Source organism: Brassica napus, chromosome C5, assembly GCF_020379485.1.
Source record: "Brassica napus cultivar Da-Ae chromosome C5, Da-Ae, whole genome shotgun sequence".
NCBI classification, from domain to species: Eukaryota; Viridiplantae; Streptophyta; class Magnoliopsida; order Brassicales; family Brassicaceae; genus Brassica; species Brassica napus.
In genome coordinates this window covers 36,790,544-36,810,241 of record NC_063448.1, presented here as the reverse complement: position 1 = coordinate 36,810,241, position 19,698 = coordinate 36,790,544, and the positions used below count along the sequence as shown (strand labels likewise).

At 33.5% G+C, this 19,698-nt stretch overlaps 1 protein-coding gene and 1 non-coding gene across 2 annotated transcripts; one reads left to right on the top strand and one right to left on the bottom strand.

Annotated features, from left to right (window-relative positions):
• The first annotated feature begins 2,953 nt into the window (after positions 1-2,953).
• On the top strand, positions 2,954-3,060 carry LOC125588120. Its single transcript, XR_007324514.1, has one exon. It is a non-coding gene; the product is annotated as a small nucleolar RNA R71 (small nucleolar RNA).
• Positions 3,061-13,699: 10,639 nt separating this feature from the next.
• On the bottom strand, positions 13,700-19,270 carry LOC106387553 (probable transcription factor KAN2). The gene is made up of 6 exons (XM_013827434.3): positions 18,175-19,270; positions 18,004-18,080; positions 16,395-16,440; positions 16,133-16,277; positions 14,864-14,924; positions 13,700-14,051 (listed from the first exon to the last, which is right to left on the bottom strand). Exons 1-6 carry the CDS (start codon positions 18,905-18,907, stop codon positions 13,926-13,928), a joined length of 1,188 nt encoding a protein of 395 aa, XP_013682888.1. The 5' UTR covers positions 18,908-19,270; the 3' UTR covers positions 13,700-13,925.
• Between the last annotated feature and the right edge of the window lie 428 nt (positions 19,271-19,698).

Here is a 19,698-nt window from a genome sequence, read left to right as displayed (position 1 = left end):
CTTTCTACTTTCCTCTACATACTCTTCAATACTTGGTACCAACTTCTTGCTCGACCTTCCCAGTGGTTCATGTTTCTTTGATTTCTTCCCATTCTCCATCACCTTATTTTCATTTTTTTTTTGGGTGATGTAACGGAGAAGGATGTAATACATGATGGTTCTGAGTGCCACTAGTGGTTCTGATTTTGCAACCATTCTGGTTCTCCACCCCTGCTATTGCGCAGTTCATTGGTTTTGGAGCGGTTGCTCCCTAAATCTGCTTGTTCTTCTTTCTGAATGAATTTCTGCAGCAGTAACGAGTAAGAGGCTGTGTTGATTATTTCCTCTCCGACCTTTTTGCACATATCTGCACATATGACACTGAAAAAAAAATGCATGAAGGTGGAAAAAAGGCTAAGGTGCAGGGTGGAAACTAGCTCAAGATGAGCTAGCCACTCATGATCAGCAAGATGGATAAAAAGGATAAGAAGTCCTGAGTGTGTTCTCGTTTCCCTGATCTAATGCCCATAACAAGAAGAATTTCAGTCAAGATTAGGTTCAAGTTAGGTGGAGTTAAGTCTACCTAGTGTAACCTGATCGGCTGAGAACTTCTGGAGAATCAAGTGAGATATGTCAGGGTGTTCCAGATCCACATGTGTGTCTTTCGCCACTACTAAGGTCACTGAATAAGATAACTAAAGCACGAGGTGGTCAGTGATCAACACGGAATAAGGTCCTAATTCCCCCAAAGTTTTGACTGACTCGATCATAAAATCTGACTCAAAAGAAAAACAAAAGAAAGAAATGAGTTAGTAAACGACGAAAACCCTCCCCCAGACTTACTTCACACCGTTCCTGGTGTGAAAATAAATCAGAAAGAAGGTGAAAACAAGAATAAAGGTTTTTTTTTGTGAGATACTTACCTGAGTGGAGCGGGCGCTCCAAGAAAATTCTGGTTGTTCCATCGCAAGATCTCCGCCTGGAGCAGTCGCTCCTTCAGCAACCCAGAATTTTTAAGTATCTCGGATTTTTCTGCTTTTTGACCTGAGACTCAATAAACTAAAACGAAAAATAAGCAAACAAAAACAAAACCAAGTTATATTTACACTTACCAGTGGGTTGCCTCCCACCAAGCGCTTGGTTTAAGTCACTAGCTTGACTTGGTGACTGGGATCAGTCGGGTTGAGCATGAGGGTTTGTTCCAAAACAAGCTCCACAATCATACATGTTCAGCTTCAAGACTCTGCTCAACAACTCTTTTACAGCAGCTTCCTCTTTCTCTTTCAGCTCATGTGTGAAAATAGCTCTGACTTTAGAGAAAGGTTTAGAGGTACCCTTGCACTTTACCTCATACTCAATGGATTTCTCATCACACAACCGAGGTATCAAAGTCATCATAGGGTCACCCTTAACCCTTTTCTTTTGGACTTTTTCATTCGCCTTTGCATTCCCACTGAGTTTCTTGGTATCAGTGTGAGGATCTCCATCCATGACTTTTTTTATCTCACCTTTTTTACCAAGCTCCTTCTTAGGAACAATTTTTGGCTGTTCTCCACTAACCACTGAGATGAAAGAGGCGTATCGAATTTGTGATCTGGTTGGGACAGCCTTGTAGAAAACCGTCTTGTTGATGTTGGAGAAGGAGACTCTCTTATTAGGCATGTCGACGATCGCTCCCACTGTAGCCATAAATGACTTTACAAAGATCAAAGGCATCTCATGATCCTTGCTCATCTCAACAACCTGAAATTCGGTATGGAGCAAACAGTCCTCAACCTGAACAGGAAGATTGCGAATTGTTCCATAAGGGACTGCCATGGAAGAGTTTGCAAAAGCCAGCTTCACCTAAGAAGGCTCAACATCAACAATGCTCAGCTCGTCTACAATCGCTTTTGAGACAAGGTTCACACTAGACCCATAATCACAAAGAGCTTCCTTGAATTCCAATCCAGCAATCAAACAAGGAAAAACAAACTTTCCAGGGTCATCAACCTTAGGAAGTACCTTCAGGGATGGTGTCAGTGCTTCAGTAAAGAGTGCCTTGATTGCCTCCTAAGATTCTCTGCAATTTTTGAAGAATATGTGCAATGGCCGAATCTCCCAAGCATGTTCAAATGAGATCTTTTGAAGAAGCCTTCTTACCATCTTCCTAAAACCAGCCAGCTGCTATGCACTAATAGGATCCATCAGATGTTTAGGTGGAATTGGATAGGGAACCTTAGGAACATAGACTCGCACTGGTGGAGTCTCAGCAGGTTCGCTAGGAGCAGTCACTCAAGAGCTAGCAGACTGCTCTGTGTTCTCTTCTGCGCCTAGAACAGTCTCAGCGAACGGCTGCTCTATTGCATTACAGTGCTCATTCCTAGGATTTTTATCAGTTTTTCCAGGGAGCGTCCCTTGTTACCTCTTGACACTCTCAGCTGTTTGAGCAAGCTGAACATCGATCTTTCTTATGTGGCTCGCAAGACTGTTATACTTGGCATTCAGCTCAGTGAACATGTTGCCCATCCTGGTGTCCATTTCCGTGGTTACCTGATTCAACACTTTGGCCTGAACCTGCTGACCCTGCAACAGCTGTTGCATCATCATACCCAGACCTTTCAGCTCATCTGGTTGACTGTTCCCGGTAGCTGGAACAGCTTGCCGATTGCTCTGCGGTTGTCGCTGGTTCTGGTTCTGAATATGCCCGGCCGTAGCTTGCTCCATGCTGAAGACGTGACCTTGGTTGTTTTTCAGTAGCTGATCAACCTTGGCAGTCAGCTCATCTATCTTCTGGGTGTCAGAACTGTTCCCTTTCTTGGAGCAATCACTCTCCTCGTTCTTATTGGCTGAGGTAGCATCCATGTTCTCAATGAGCTCAAACGCTCTATCAGTGGTCTGAGTCATGAAGTCTCCATTGCTGGCAGAGTTCATAGCACTCTGAAATTCCCATACATCTCCATCATAGAAAATTTCCAAAAGGTAGTCGTCATCAAATCCATGGTGAGGACATTCTCTGCGATAGTCATTGAAGCGCTCTCATGCGTCGCAGAAAGGCTCATCAGTGAACTGTCTGAAAGAGGTGATCTTGTTCCTCAATGCAGCTGTTCTCGCCTCTGATCGGACCTGTTCCCATGAAGTGAGAGAGCCGGTAGGGAGAGAGTTCAACCACCGTGCAGCTTTTCCATCAAGAGAGAATGAGAATAACATGCACTCGATGTAGTCTGGTGGAACACCATTCACGCGAGTGAAACTACAGACTTTTTCGAAGCTCTCAATATGCTCCATTGGAATTTCTGTAAATAGACCAGAGAACACCTTTCTCTGTACTAGACCGATCAAAGCAGGCTTGATCTCGAAGTCCTGCCTGGTGCAGGGTGGGGGAACAATGGCAGAGCGCGTAGTAGGGATGTTACGCAGAAGGTTTCTCGTCCCGATCGGAACAGTCTGCACATGTTGTTCTTGCTGCTGCTGAGCAGCTTGTTCCTGCGCTTGAATGGTCTACTGCAACTATTGCATCTGCAGCTGCATGAGTGCCATTGCAGCAGTGAGATCATTCTGATTGGTGTGATCACCCATAGTGGTGTCGGTTTGCCTTGGCCGTTGATGATTAGTTCTTTCTAACCTTGCTAGCTTCTGGTTGGTAAGTGTAACCAATTATCCTTGTGCGTTTCTCCGAGTATGTCTACTGGTCATGCACGTGGAATATTAGTTACAACAAAAAGGATATAGCAAGTTAGAGGTCTTAGACTAAATAAATAACCAAAAAATAAAGGTAAAAAGATGGTCCCCGGTAATGGCGCCAAATTGATATTACGTGTATACGCACACCAATTAACCTAATGTGCACACTACCACAATCGAATGGTATGTTGATGTAGCACTTTAGGATCGAATCCACATAGACCAACGATTACACTTTATCTTTATGGGATCAATACTTAGCTAAAACAATATGGGGGTTTTAATATTTGAGGGTTTCATGAGAAACAAGTAACAAGATTATATAAAGTATTTAGATAATTAAAATGCTAGCCTAGGGTGGCTTGATCGGGTGTTAAGCAAGTGTGAGCCAAACAATTATTCAAGTTCAATTAAGAGCAAGTCTAGAACTCGGATCACTCAAATAGAACAGTCCACTGTCGTGGTACTGCTCCCTATGCTGATCGATCTTGATACCTAAACTCTCGTTTGGATCAAGACGCGACAGCAAGCAATAGAGATCAAGTCCGATATGTTCACAAAATACCCTAACATCTACTTTCACTGGTTAGGGATGCAATGCTCATTCATAACAGATCTAGCAACCTATTACACGGTTAATGAACAGGTTAAACCTAGGATCTAACATTAAGCGGCCAGTTTAATGCAAACATTAAGAACAATTATGAATGAAGACAATCAATGGTTTCACTTATCTATGTTTAACTCACGGATCTAACACCCAAACACCCTAGACTAAGCAAGTTGACTACTCAGCCATGAACAGAGAAAACACAGAGACAGAGACTGAATAAAACATGTGTAGATAAAATAGAATAAGGGTTTAGGGGTTTCTTCTCTATCGTGAGAGAGATGGAGCCTTCTCCCTTTATAAAGTATCAAATCACAAATCTCTAAAAGCTCAAGTCTGGTTCCTTGTGTAAAAAGTAGCGTAGAATGTAAAAAGACAGAGAAAAATATGATATATCAAAGCCACAAGCGGCAGAGAAAAAGATGGGATAATTAGGGTAAATCTCGTAATGACTTGTAGTTTCCTTAAAAATCTCTGCCGCTGGAACATGCACTTGGGTTGCTCTGCTCTATCCGGAACAGTCACTCGGGTTGCTCCGCTATCGGAAACAGTCACTCAGACTGTTCCGCGTGAAAATCTCCAGATTGCATTCTTTTCTGCATCTTTTGTTCCAACTGGTGCATCTCCCATCCAATGCAACTCCAGACCTGTAATGACTCGAAAAGGACTAGGAAGACTCGATAAAGAGTTGAAAACCAATTAGAAAACATATATACAAGATGCCAAAACACCATATATCAGTTTGGTTTGGTATATATATGCCGTCAGTTATCTATCTATATATATAAAGTAGATTTTTTTCTCTTCTTTTGACATGTGGAAGGGGAGTTTGATGACATGTGTCAGCATATTTTTTCTTTTTACATTTTAGGTTCTTCTTCTTTTAGATTACTCCAATTTAACCCAATATGTTCTAATTGTGTATTATCTAATCCTTCTTGCACTAACCATCATCACATAAAGTCTAGTAATCTATTTTATTGGTCATTAAAATGCAAGATGAATAAAGAAATACATAAAATAATATAAATATATAAATATTTAATTTATTCACAACTAAAAATAACATAAATTTTTATTATTTTATTATTTTTAACTATTTTATAATATTTTATTTACAAATTATATTTTTATTTTACTATTAAAAATTATAAAATAACCAAACTAAGAAAAAAGAACTATAGCAGACACATAATCTAAACCTAAAACCTCCACAATCACAAAAAAAAAAAAAAAAAAAAAACTGAAAATGCCATAATAACGCTAACTCAATAAAGGTCTGGAGCTGAAAGGAGATCAAGAACGAAAACTAACTTATCTCACCTTAGCATAGAGTATCTTCGCCATAACAAGCATAGGTTAGAGAATGTTAGAAAGATAAAATCTGAGACAAAGCAATCCCCGAACACAAAGGAACGCGATCAAACACTAACACAAAGTTATAGATATTCATTTGGTTTTTCTTGGATTAAACAAAAGAGAGTAATTACATGAGCTTCAAACTGAGAGAGGGAGAATGGAAGGTAAGCACCAAGAAATCAAAGCCTTAGCTTAACACAAGAAACAACCATTTAAGCCAACACAGCATACACATAGGAAATTACTATCCAAACTTGGATTAGGAAACATATTGAAAGGGATAGCCACCAGAGATGCGAGCAGTAATGAAAGCTGCAATGAGATGAAAGAACATAGAAGGAAGGGGAGAGACGAAACAAAATCAACAAACCATGGAACCCTCCTCGAGCTATGAAAGGGAGCATAAATGTTAGATCCCCAAAAATCAGATCTTGAAAACCAAGACAAGCAGAAACTATTGACGGAAAACCAACGACGGAGAAGACAACATCAAAGACGACTAAACTTTGTCCCAACCCAAGGGGATGCAGCTCCTGACATAAGCCAAAATCTAAGGAAGAAGAGGAGTGCCAATATTGACCGGAACAGCCTACCACGCGTGAGAAACAACCGCACAAATGAGAACTCATAAACCCGATTTACAAAAAATATCAGATAATCTCACATGAGAAGAAGGCGATGAAGAATAAGAGCACGAAGGTGAGTCTTTTTTGGAGATGGTGAGAAGCACCACACACCAGAAAGATAAACGAAATACATAATGACGGCTCGTGGTCAAAATATGGGGAGAGGGCACAAAACATCTTAAAAGAATAATGTTCTAAAATATATAAAAAAGAATACAATTTTGAAATCGAAACCGTTAATCTTAGAATCAACAAATTCATAAAAGCAAGTTATTGAAATTCAATATCATCAGAGACTCACTTCACCAGTAACAATTAATATTATGCACACAACAACACATTATTGAAAAAACAAACACATAATATATTAACCTATCACCTACTACTACCTAAAACAACAAAAACACCAAATAATTCTCTTAACAAATAAAGAAAATCATATAATTAGTTTATCCAAAATATCATATTTAACAACAATAAAATAATATTCCGAGCGAATCGCGGACATGCCCCATAGTTTTAGCTAATCCTAGGAATATAGGAGTTTAAGCCCAAATGTAATATCCATGTAAAGTTAGAGTTTGTAACTACTATTTATGGACATAATTAATGGTATACAGTAAATATGCAACTTTCACACTAACAATGGAGAACCTTTTTTTTGTCAGCATAACAGAAAACTCTATACAAAATTTGTTATATCAGTTGAGAAAAGATTTGTTCTTTTTTTTCTTAAACGAACTTTGGATATCTTTTGTCAGTAACCATATACAAATTACAATTTAGTCAGATTATGATTTATGAACGTTATATTTTAAAACCAAACTACAAATTGATCGGCGCACCCGCGCGGATATTGGTTTTTACATCTTTATACACTGATATTTGTTTTTCATAATTAGTGTTATATATTTTAGATGTCTAGATGCTGATGCTCACAATTTTGATAGTCATACCAGTGATTTGGAGGAAATCTCTCGAAAAGTATTTAGTGCCCATTTTGACCAACTCTCTATCATCTTTCTTTGGCTAATATAATTAATTGTATTCAAAAGACTAGGACTGAATCAGACAATATGGTTATTTTTGGTACAAATATCCGACCCGTTTCATATACATTTGTTATTTAGATATTTTTAGGTTCCTATACATCAGAACCGAACTCATCCAGACCCAGAAGGACACAACTCAAAACCCACACATAAATTTATAATATTCAAACGGAGTCCAATTTCAAAACAAAAAAAAGATACCCGAAAAGAACAACCCGTACCTAAATGGATAGCCTATGTTCATGCTTAACTGATTTTATAAACTACTAAAAAAGACTCTATCTATGTGTTTTGCTAAATTAAGTGAAATATAAAGAGTTTTTTATTTAGTAAAATAATTATATGGAGTGAAAAATTAAGTGACAATAAATATAATACATTTTTATTATTTTGATTTAAGTTATTATTTTATTCACAAAAACATGTTTTGAATTATGATTTTGGCTACATAATTTTCCACTGATTGAAACTAAAATAAATAAATAAAGTTTTAGTAAAATAAACTAAACCGAACGTTTAACCATATGCAAAACCCAATATTTTACATTTTTGATTTTATAATTGGCACAAAGTTAATGTTGATTAACTAATAAATAAAAATTTGCACTACTATTATTATGGTAATATGATTAATGATATAATGTATTGTTAAGATAATATAATTAATGAAATTGTTAAACTGAGTGAAATATGAAAATATAATTAATGTAATTATATTAATGAAATTATTATAAAGTACACTATACTTTTTTTTATATTGTTATCATTGTTTCCAAACAATTTTCATTTATACTATTATTCATTTTACAAACAGTATTAAAAGATATTTTTTTAGTTTTAGTTTGAATAATATAAATATCAATATACCGTCGATTCAAGTCCACCAAAAATGAACAATTAACTTGATATGCTCAACTATGTACAATTGGTCATATTATTGACTGTCGGGTGGATAGCAAATTTTACTCTTTGGCAGATTCATGTGTGCTCGAGTGTTGACGAGTAAGGAAACTTAGTGAAAGCAATGACCTGAATATTCTTTGGTGGGAATCATTAAAACTAGGGAAAATTGTTTTCTTAGGCAAAAAAATGGTAACTATATCTTATTAGATTAATTTTTATTTTGTATCATTTTTGCCTCTAATACTTTTTAATATTTTTGAAAATAAATTAAATAAATAGTTTTCCAAACAAATTTTTTTTTTTAGAAAATAGTAACTATTGATGAAATACCTATATGAACTTAATGATATTTTTTCAGGTTCTAAAAATGTTTAAATCATAATTTCATATTATGTTCTACAAAAAGTAGAATTGACATTCTACGAAATAGAAAATGAAATTCACTTTTTTCATCGAATCTACTATATTTAGAATATGTGATCTACGTAAATAATAGCACTCTAAAAATATTTAGACTACACATTCCGCGCTTAACCTATCGTTCTAAAATCTTTAGAAATCGGAATATACAGATTACTATAAATCTAAAACCTGTAGAAATTGAAATCTACACATTACTGTAAATATAAAAACCTGTAGAAAACGAGTTCTACAGATTTACTGTAAATCTAAAACATGTAGAAATTGAAATCTACACATTACTATAAATCTAAAAACCTGTAGAAACCGAGTTCTAAAGATTTACTGTATTCTACGAATAAAAATAATCAGTTCCGAAAAATATGGGAAGAAAATATTTGGAAAAATTCAGTTTCTATGTATGAAAAATGGGTTTTAGCAAAATTGACTCAAAACTCAAAGTCAACCACAAAACTAGTATATGTTTTTTTTTGGAAATTTATTTGTCCTTATTCAGCCCACAAGTTCAAATTATTTACGAAAATGCCATTAATTTTTTTTATTTTATTTTTTGAAAATTGTATTTTTACTCTCTCAACCTCATCATCTTCAAATATTTACAAGATTGTCATTTCCATCAATACACCAACCACCATGAACAACCAATTTGATGCTCTTAATACACCTAAATCGATTTACACTTCCTCTTTCTCAATTCTTATGAACTAAAAACAACATCTTTTTATTTTCTCTCCATATTCATACAAAAACCCCAAGATTTTGATTCTAAAATTTTTATGGTTCATAGAGCCATTGAAGTTTACGATTCTTGGTAGGTCACTTTTGTTTGAGATTCTGGCTGCTTGGAGAAGACTTATGTGTGCTAAACAAGTTATCTCACTGGTTGAAACTTCGAAATCAGTTTTTTTTTTCCAAATCTGTTCGCCTAGACGACTTCCGGGTAAGTCTTCTGGCTGCAGACGACTTACATGGAAGTCTTCTGGTCAATGTAGATGTTAGTTTTGCAATTGACTTTTAAATGTGTTTTTAGAGACGACTTACATGGAAGTCGTCCATCTTTGTTTGTTAAAAAAAATTTGAGACGACTTCCATGTATGTCGTCTAGGGTAAACAGGTTAGTTTTGCATTTGACCGGATTGTGTCAGAAATTTAACTTTTCCTGGACGACTTACACATAAGTCGTCCAGTAGAAAATTAAAAAAAATCAATATTTTGTTATATAGACGACTTCCATGTAAGTCGTCTCAGGTTAGTTTTGCAATTGAAAAATAAAACATAAAAAAAAAATTTCTAGACGACTTACACGGAAGTCATCCGTTAGACGACTTACACGAAAGTCATCCATGATTTTATTCCGAGATTCTGGTCAAACCTTGCTTATCTTGGACGACTTCCATGTAAGTCGTCGGGCGGACGATTTCCGTGTAGGTCATCTAGAAAAAATAATTTTTTTGTTTTATTTTTCAATTGCAAAACTAACCTGAAACGACTTACATGGAAGTCGTCTAGGTATAACAAAATATTAATTTTTTAATTTTCTACTGGACTTATGTGTAAGTCGTCTAGGAAAAATCAAATTTCTGACACAATCCGGTCAAATGCAAAACTAACCAGTTTACCTTAGACGAGTTACATGGAAGTCATCTTGATTTTTTTATAAACAAACAAAGATGGACGACTTCCATGTAAGTCGTTTAAGTTAAAAATCAATTGCAAAACTAACTCAAATGGACGACTTCCTAGAAGTCTACCAGACGACCTCTGTGGAAGTTATTTGCGTCAATGTTTAATAAACTTTCATTTTCTCTAAAACTATAAAGATTTTTTAATATTTTTTTTTGTTAATTCATGTATATTAGTCAATATTTGAGCTCCTGAATGAAATTCATAACTTAATTGGTTTTAATTATGAGTTTACCAACATTCATGTGTATTAATATTTCCAGAAGACTTCCATGCGTTAGTCTTTGTAAATTTGTTAAGTAATTTTAAGATATGTTTATTTAATTTTCAAAAGTGTTAAGTAACTTCAAGAATATCAAGTAACATGGTTTAATGTGTCTTCTTAGATCATAAGATATACTTTTTAACTTTCAAGAAATTTGAAATTTCAATTTTCACTTAAAATTTTGAGTTTCCTGCTTAAATTATAGCTTTTTGCTTAAATTTGCTGTTTATATTTCAATTTCCCGCTTTAAATTTAAGTCTTCCGGGAAGACTTCTAATGAAAATGTTATATCTTTTAACTTATGTAATGGTTTATCTTTTGTTAATTTGACTAAGTTTTCTTGAGAATTCTTCTCCCTTAGTTGTAATAGATTTGATTATTTTTTTGTGTTATTGTGTTTTGCTATTGAAGTTGTATCAATAACTTCAATTATGTGAAGTAATTTTGGCAAGATAATATTGTGGAATATGAACATATTTACCAATTTTTTGTATTAATATCTTCAAATTTACAAAAAAAAATCACAACTAAAGGAGTACACATACAAATCACAAAACAAACCACGAACAAAACTATTATAGATCATTTCTCTACAAAGACAAGTTTGGACTCCACTTGATATGGAAGAAGACTTCCAGAAGACTTCTAGCGCATTATAGTTTAGAATACTTTGGAAGACTTATGGAAGACTTCCGGGAAGTCTTCTAGCGCATTATATTTTAGAAGACTTCCGAGAAGATTTCCTATAAGTCTTCCAAAGTCTGCTCCAGATCTTAAAAACATGTATATCAAACCCATATCTGAAAAACCTGCATATCAAAAAATGTTCAAATGGCTTAAAACAGAGAAAATGAGTGGAAGATTATATAGATATACTTTTATAGAACACAAAGTACATATCCAAGTGGAACATGAAAACCATGTGGTTAAAAACCTGCAACAAAAAGATAGATTAATGAGAAAGACATGAGACAAAAATGAAAATTTCATATAAAGTTTGGTGTTTTCAAGTCAAAGAGATTAGAGTGGGTTTAGAGAGTTTTAGTTTGGGAAAAAGGTAAGAACTTTATGCAACAGGAGGTTACCAAATGAAGAAAATCAGACATAAAAACTTACCAAAACGCTTAGATCTGTTATGAAAGGGAGACATATGAGAAGACTCCATCAGAAGACTTCCAGGTAAGTCGTCCTGGAAGTCTTCTAGCGCATTATATTTTAGACGACTAACAGGTAAGTCGTCCCAGAAGTCTTCCATATCTGAAAAACCTGCATATCCAAAAACTTTCAAATGGCTTAAAACAGAGAATATGAGTGGAAGATTAGATATATGTACCTTTATAGAACACACAAAAATACAAATCTAAAATTAATATATCTACCTTTAAATGAGTGGAAGATGAGAACTATGTGATGAAAACCTGCAAAACAAGATAAACGAGTGAGAAAGACATGAGACAAAAACAATAATTTGATATAAAGTTTGGTGTTTATAAGTTCAAAGAGATTAGAGAGAGGTTGAAGAGTTTTAGAATAAGGAACATACCATTTTTGTTGCAGCTATTTGAGAGGAGGAGAGAGAATGTATAATTTATTTTATATATGGAGACACAAATTTCAATAAGGTTAAATATTTTCGATTCAGAAGACTTTGAAGTAAGTCGTCTAGTAAGTCGCCCAGAAGACTTCAATATTTTTAGCGGGAGTTAGAAGACTTTCAGAGAAGTCTTCTAATCGCCAGACGACTTACATGTTAGTCGTCTCGACCCTAAACATAATCCCTAAACTAAATTAACTAACTAAACACTTCATAAAATATTAAACTTAAAAAGTGTTTACTATACACAGAAATAAATACATATAGGTAAAATTTTAATTTTTCAAAAAAATATTTAAGCTTTCCAAAATCTAACCCTAAAAATTCATACAATACTACAACATATGTTGTCAAACCCTAAGCCAAATAATATCATGATTAACTACTTTCACTCATCTATATTGAATACTATTCAATTTTATTATATCTTAATTTATATTACTTAAAACTGTTTATAATTACATGATTTTAATTTTCTACTTGTCAGAAGACTTAGACGACTTCTTAGACGACTTTCCGGGACTATATTCATAAAAATTAGTTCTGTTTTTTGGTTGGTCACAAGGAGTTGGCTGTAATTTCACAAGGCTTATAGGTTAGTTTTGCATTTGATTCAAGTTTGATATAGTTTTGCATTTAAAATCAAGTTTTGAGTCATATTTGACAAATCTAAATCAATTTTCAGATTAACAAAATAAAAAAAAATCATGGGACATAAAGTATAGGTTTAGGTTTTTTTATTTGAGGATTTTTAATGTTTTCTTTTATTTTAGTTACTTTAATTATTTATTATATTTTAATATTTAACAACTGTTTTGTTAATTGTAATTTCGAATTTATAATTGAAATTAAGGGCATCATTGTCATTTTAAAAATAATTAACCTAATAGGACATTAATATATGAGATAAGTCTAATCATATAGTTACCATTTTTGGCCTAAAAATAATTTTCTCAAAAACTATTCCGTTTCTTTTCTTTCTTTTTTTGTCTTTTACTTTTTTTCCCAATGATAACTTTAGTATACATCCCTGATATATGTACATAAGTATTTCAAGAAAAAAGTCCCAAAATCAATACTTTGGACCTAAAAACACACGATATATTGTTTTTCTTTTTATGAGAATAAAGAGATATTCTTTGCTTTATTGTATAAGTTATTTATCTTTTCGAAAAGCTTATGGTGACAGACAGTTCATATATATGCTTTTATACCCACTTCGAAATCTCAAGGGCAATCATAAAGGTAATCATTAATCATATATTAACCATAATCACATCCAATTTTTCTAAATAAAATAAAATTTACATTGATTAGTTACAAACTATATAGGTTTTCTATTTTTATCAGATTTATCCAGACTATTTTTTTTTGTTTGCTTTCTTTTCCTTCGTGTCTCTTTTGTCTTTCTTTAGAACCTTTTCCCCTTTTTTTTTCTTTTTTTTCTCTTTTCTGTCTTTCTTTTTTTTCTGTTATAACAATTTATTACAATATATTTAAACTTCCATTCTGTTAACATCGAATTGTTAAATAAAAATAATACTATAAAAGTTGAAAAAGAAACTTAACATTTATTTTGTTCATCTAGTGCTCGATTCTTTCACTAGCTCGTATCAATAGAAAAAGAAAAAAAACAGTGTTTTTCGACCTTCGGAGCGACATTGAAATTTAAGCTTAAAACATAAACATTCAATTGATATGAATATTGAGGCTAGTCACTCGCAAAAATAGAAGCTAATTAACTACCAGTTAACTACTAGCTAGCTATCACTTAGTGATATCGACCCAAAGTAAATTCAAGATTAGGCTTGAAGGGGCTTGTTCCGGAGATACTTGACAAGCTCCTCTCCTCTGATGATATCCTCTCATAGCTTGAACACTTTCCATCTATTTCCTTCTGTTTGTTTAAACCCCCCATAAAAACTATTAGCAAAAATTTCTATAAAATGTAAATAATTGTGTACATGTACACATGTAATTTTGTATGATAAGTATGTGAATGTTGATGAACACGTACAGAAGCTTAATTAACTATTAACAAAGCGAGAAAGGTAAGTAAGTATATGTGAAGCTCAAGCAACGTATGCCACCGTAGTAATAATTTATCCCAACGGTATTATTTATATTTAAATATAAAAAGTGCGGAACCTTATGCAAATTAAGTGAAGGGGATTTCAATATGTACATAATGTATAAGTCTATTGTAGTATACATAATTACGACATTTGTGCAAAGAACTACGCTAAAGCCTACTTATTGTCCGTGTTAGTGTTTGACACTGACACAAATATATATGTATATATATATATATATTCCAATTGTTCAATATGGTTGCTTCCATGGTTCTTTTTTTCTCATGCTGGCTTATAAGCAGATAACCGCACATCCAGACTTAAGCTTTCACAAATCACAATATGTGCGTGTCAAAGGTCAAAACAAAAAAAACTCATCATGGTCAATGTCAATGGGGTTCGGATTTCTTTATTTTTCCTATAAATGCCTAGATAATGAAACTATCCTTTTCTTTTGTAAATTCCTAAAGCAAGCTTTACTGAAAGCCCTTTTTGTGGCACCCCTTTTGAGGGTTTCGGGTGCCTTAGCAATGAAAAGAAATCGACAATGCATAAATAAAACTGATATTAGTATAATATATACACACCCACATATCATGTATACATAGTTATATTTGCAGAAAGAGAAGTATCGTACCTCAGAAGGTAGCATAATTTCTGCAACATTATCGATCAGCTTCCCATGCAAACGTGCCTCTCTGCAAAAGCCAACAAAAGCTTAGTAATATTAGAGATCGGTATTTTATTCGCTTTAAGGATATAAATAAAATAATCAAAGAAATAAACAAAAAGAGGAAGAAAAGTGAAAAGGAAGATAAGAATTAAGAAATACAGGACAAAAGAAAACAAAGCGTTTTTCTTTTGGTAATAACAAAGTTGTTTTTAGCGCTGTCGACTGGCATGGCTGTATGTTTAACGTAAGCAAAATATAGAACTATATTATTATTATTTGTGACAAAAAAAAAAAAAGAACTATATTATTATGAGATATTTTTACTTTATCTTGGTATAATGTTGAGAATTTTTTTTTCGCATACAGCCCATGTGTTTTCCCATTTTACATGTGATATTTTATAGAAACTTTAGTTTACCTAGTTAAAAATGGTACATCTAAAGTATTTTGGCAGTGACCAGTAACTGTTGAACAAAATAAATGGGCTAGAGTATGTAATATATTAGAATTATTCTATATGCATACAGATTTTAGTTTTTGGCTGTGTTTTTTTTCCTACCCATTGTCCATACTAATAATATAATAGTATCATTATGCTCTTACAAAAAAAATAGTATCATTTTGCTAGGAAGCCCCGTCCCATATGTCAAAGAAAAGACTATTTGATTTTAATCAAGTATACGGTCATGTGATTTGATACAAAAAAAAAAAAAACGGTCATGTGTCGAATATCCTATATACATATAGTGTGCGTGTGTGTTTTGGTGAGTGTTATATACTATATATGTTGTGTGTGACTGTGTGTGTTCTAGTGTTCTAGTAAGTGTATATAAATAGGATGGCTTAAATCTCGTGCTAATACTTTGTTTTGCTAACTATCTTTAATTAATTGTCTCTAAAATTAACAATTGAGAGGGAGAGGGAGAGGACAACACAAGATGATTAACGTCCAATCATGTGTTTTGTATCAACTCGATGCATTTGCGGCTAGCTGAGGAAGAGGCAAACCAGAAATACAAAGCAGAACCATAACCCGAACCTCAACACTATACTATATTTTAAGTCTTATACTCTTTACTATTTCGTGTTTATAGGATATATATTATGTAAGGGCATGCGCATGCTTAAGCGAGAATCTACATATTGTATGTGAACAATGGAATCAATATACATCGAGGTATGAATGTGTATATAGAATCTATAGATAATTAAACCGTATATGTACGTACGTACCCGCAAGAATTGGTCCAGAGACCGTTTGATTTCTCTAGAGGATTCATCAGTTCATCGCTATCTCTAGATTTTCTATTGATATCGAACATCCAATCGTCTGAGTTATTATCTCCTGAAGATCCATTTTCATAGACATCAGATTGTCCTGAATACATTAGAAAAATATAAATTAGGGCTTCCATCAGAACCACATTTAATTATTGAATTCTCAAATCCCATCATTGCCCTCCAAAAGAATCTGAATTATTTCTCTAACACTAACCTGACGAAGCTGCTGCTTTGTCGGTTGTCTTCACTGTTCTGTACATCTGATATTACAAAATGAATACATCAAAATAAAATTAGAAAAAGCAAAGTATAAATAATATTTCGTCTGAACCTTCGTATATCTAGATACATGTATCGAATTTCGATCAAAAAAGAAAGAAAGATACATGTATCGAATTATATTCAATGGAAGAAGAGGCCAACGAATGGAGACCAATGTACTGTTGTGCTCCGACACAGTTGAATAGTACCAACAAATTTTCAAACTATAAAAACATTTTATACTCCATCCGTTTCATATTAAGTGTCGTTTTAGATAATTTTTTTCGTTACAAAATAAGTGTCGTTTTCGATTTTTAATGCAAAATTTATTAATTTTATGCAAAATTTATTTTTCTATTGGTTGAAATATGGTTAGGTGTATAGGTAATAGTGTTTTTTTATAGGAAATCTACAAAATTAATTGTTTTTTTAATTGGTGCGTCGAAATCTAAACGACAGAGGGAATATATGAAAGGTTAAAAAAAGAGAAAAAATCTAGAACTGTTCAGACACAGAAGCATTAATTGACCTTATTAATGAAGTTTACGATTTTCATGTCCCCATACATGAATTTATGTGTCGAACCATGGTTAAACAAAGCGAAACCATGGTTAAGTTAAATAGACCCTCTCTCTCTATGTAAGACCAAAACCATTGCATCATTGAGAAATGATGGTGTTTCTTGTACTATCTCCCTTTCTGAATTTTTTGTTCTTACCTAGGAAAATTTTAATTTGGTAATTATCCCTAATTAGATTGTCCTAAGATTTTGTGTTCCGACTCGTAGGCATACATATATATATATATATAACCAAATACTAATACTTGTTTCGAGCAATAATACAAGATATAAAACCATATGATTACGTAGAAAACAAAGTATGAATTTTGGTGTCTAACCCAATAAAAGAATGGATGAGAAGAAACCAAAGTACTAATGATTTTTTTTTGAATTTCTTGATGAGGTATATTTTTTTTATTTAATAATCACAATTACATACGTAATCGACATCTCTCTCTCTCTCCAACTTTCTATTATATGCATGTCAGTAATTGTAATAGTATCGAGTAATTTTGGTTTTTATTTTATTTTTGAGTAATTTTGGTTTACTTGTAACAGAACAAGTTTATTCTTTCAAGACGAAATAAAAAATTAAACTTGCAAAAAAAAAAAGTATTGTCCTAGTCTATAAGGACCATCAGATCTAACAGAGAACAAAAAAGAGACTTTTTTACATGTATGGAATGTTTATTGACATTTTTCTTTTGTCTTAACTCATCCAACCGTTGCATTATTGGTGAGCAAAATATGATTTAATTAAGATAAGAATAAAAAGGAAGGATCAGAAGCAAACAAGATTCGATCTGTTCTGACTCGAGTGAAACTCCGATTTATGGAAGTCATCGAGTCAAATACATTGATACCCGAGAAGTTCATTATTAACTAATTACTATATACCTTATATTTGATTTTTACTCACACTAATTAGTATGCTTATATGTATAGGAATATACATTTAAGATCATCAGAGAAACTATCTTCTTAATGGAAGAAATTTTACCTGTAAATGGGACTTAACATGAGCCAAGGTGAGATCTTTGACATCCATAAGCTCAAGAACTGATTTAGGCGTTGCTCCTGATAAACAATTGATTCATGTAAATAATTAAGAATCCATTAAACTATAAGTAAAAGGTTATTAAGCAATGCGAAAAAGATGAAAGGAACATACTTTCATGGCCACCAAGCAACTCAACGGCGTGAACGAAACGGGCATGGAGAGTAGTTGTCCATCGCATCCGTGGAGCTCTCATGCTTCGTTTAGCAGGGAATCTCGGCATGAATCTCGCTCTGTTCAGAGTCTGATGATGATGATGTTGATGATTATGGTAATTAGGGTTTGTAATTAAACCGGAGTTACTAACGCTACTAGTACCAAAGCTATTGTTGGTTGCCGTGGGAGTCACTGAAGAAGAGGGAATTAGAGACGACGGATCAAAAGGGAAATACGGCGGCGGCGGCCGGTGATGATGATGTGGATGAGGGTTTTGGTATAGAGGGATTCCTCTTATTGGCCGTAAGTGAGTATTAAGGTCATGAGCAAGAAACCCTTGTTTTTGTTGGGTCTGAAACTGGAAAGAGGTCAAGATGTTAGATTCATTGCAATTAGGGAGAAGGTGTGGATGCTGATGTTGTTGTTGTTGGTGTTGATCTTGATGAGAGTTGTTAGAGAGGGAGAGGTCTCCGAGTGGATGATGATGGTTATTGGTTGTTTTTGAGCTGGAATTACTAGAGACGAGAGAAGATGTTCTTGAATCAAGAGCTCTTCTCCAAAACCCTAAATCGAGTTCCCCATGTTCTTCTTGATCTGGTGTTGATCTTCTTCTCTGCCACGTCGATGATGGTTTGCTGTTTGGAGGACTAATTTGTAAGGATAAATCGGGTTGAGCAGGAAAAAGCTCCATGGAAGAGAGCTTTAACTTCTTCTTCTTCTTGAAGAGATTCTTCAGTCGGTTCCTAGAGATATGAACCCTAGTTCTTGTTTTCTTGAATCAGGACATAGAAGGAAAAACTATATAACCTTTTTTATTTTATTGTTGGTAGAGAGGAAAAAATAAAAGAGGAGGAGAGTTCTGGGTTTTGTTGAGAATGTCGTTTCTATTGTTTTGAGGCTAAGTTGATTTTGCAATGTTTTTGAGATATAGAGAGAGAAAATCAATGACAAGGTAGTATGTAGTGAACGGTTTTTTCTTTTGTGTGAAATATATGTGAGAAAATGACACTTGAGTGTGTGTGAGAGAGAGGAGAGCGAACGTGTTTGTGTGGACATGGGGGGCTAGAGGAACTTTTAGCTTAAGAAAGGAGAAGAAAAGCAAATGATAAAGAAAATTGAAAGAGGAAACAAAATAAAATTAAATTAAATTAAAAGTGGTAAATGGTAAATTAGGCTTTCTTTTTCTTTCTTTTTTGCACTCTTTTGTTTTCTTTGTACGAGAAAAGTAATTCCTTTATTATTGTTCTTTTCTTAATTTACATTCCACCTTTTGTTTTTCAAAAAAAAAGTGTTTTAAAAAAATTTCGACCTTTTATTTTACTGTTCATTGCTCTTTTTACCCAAAAATCAATAAACTTAAATACATGGAAACTTTTAAAATATAATGGTCTTATAATAATGGATTCTGATTAAATGGAACGAAATATGGTTCTTTGATATTGTGCCAACAAAAAATGTAGCAAGTCAAAAAAGTTTATCAAA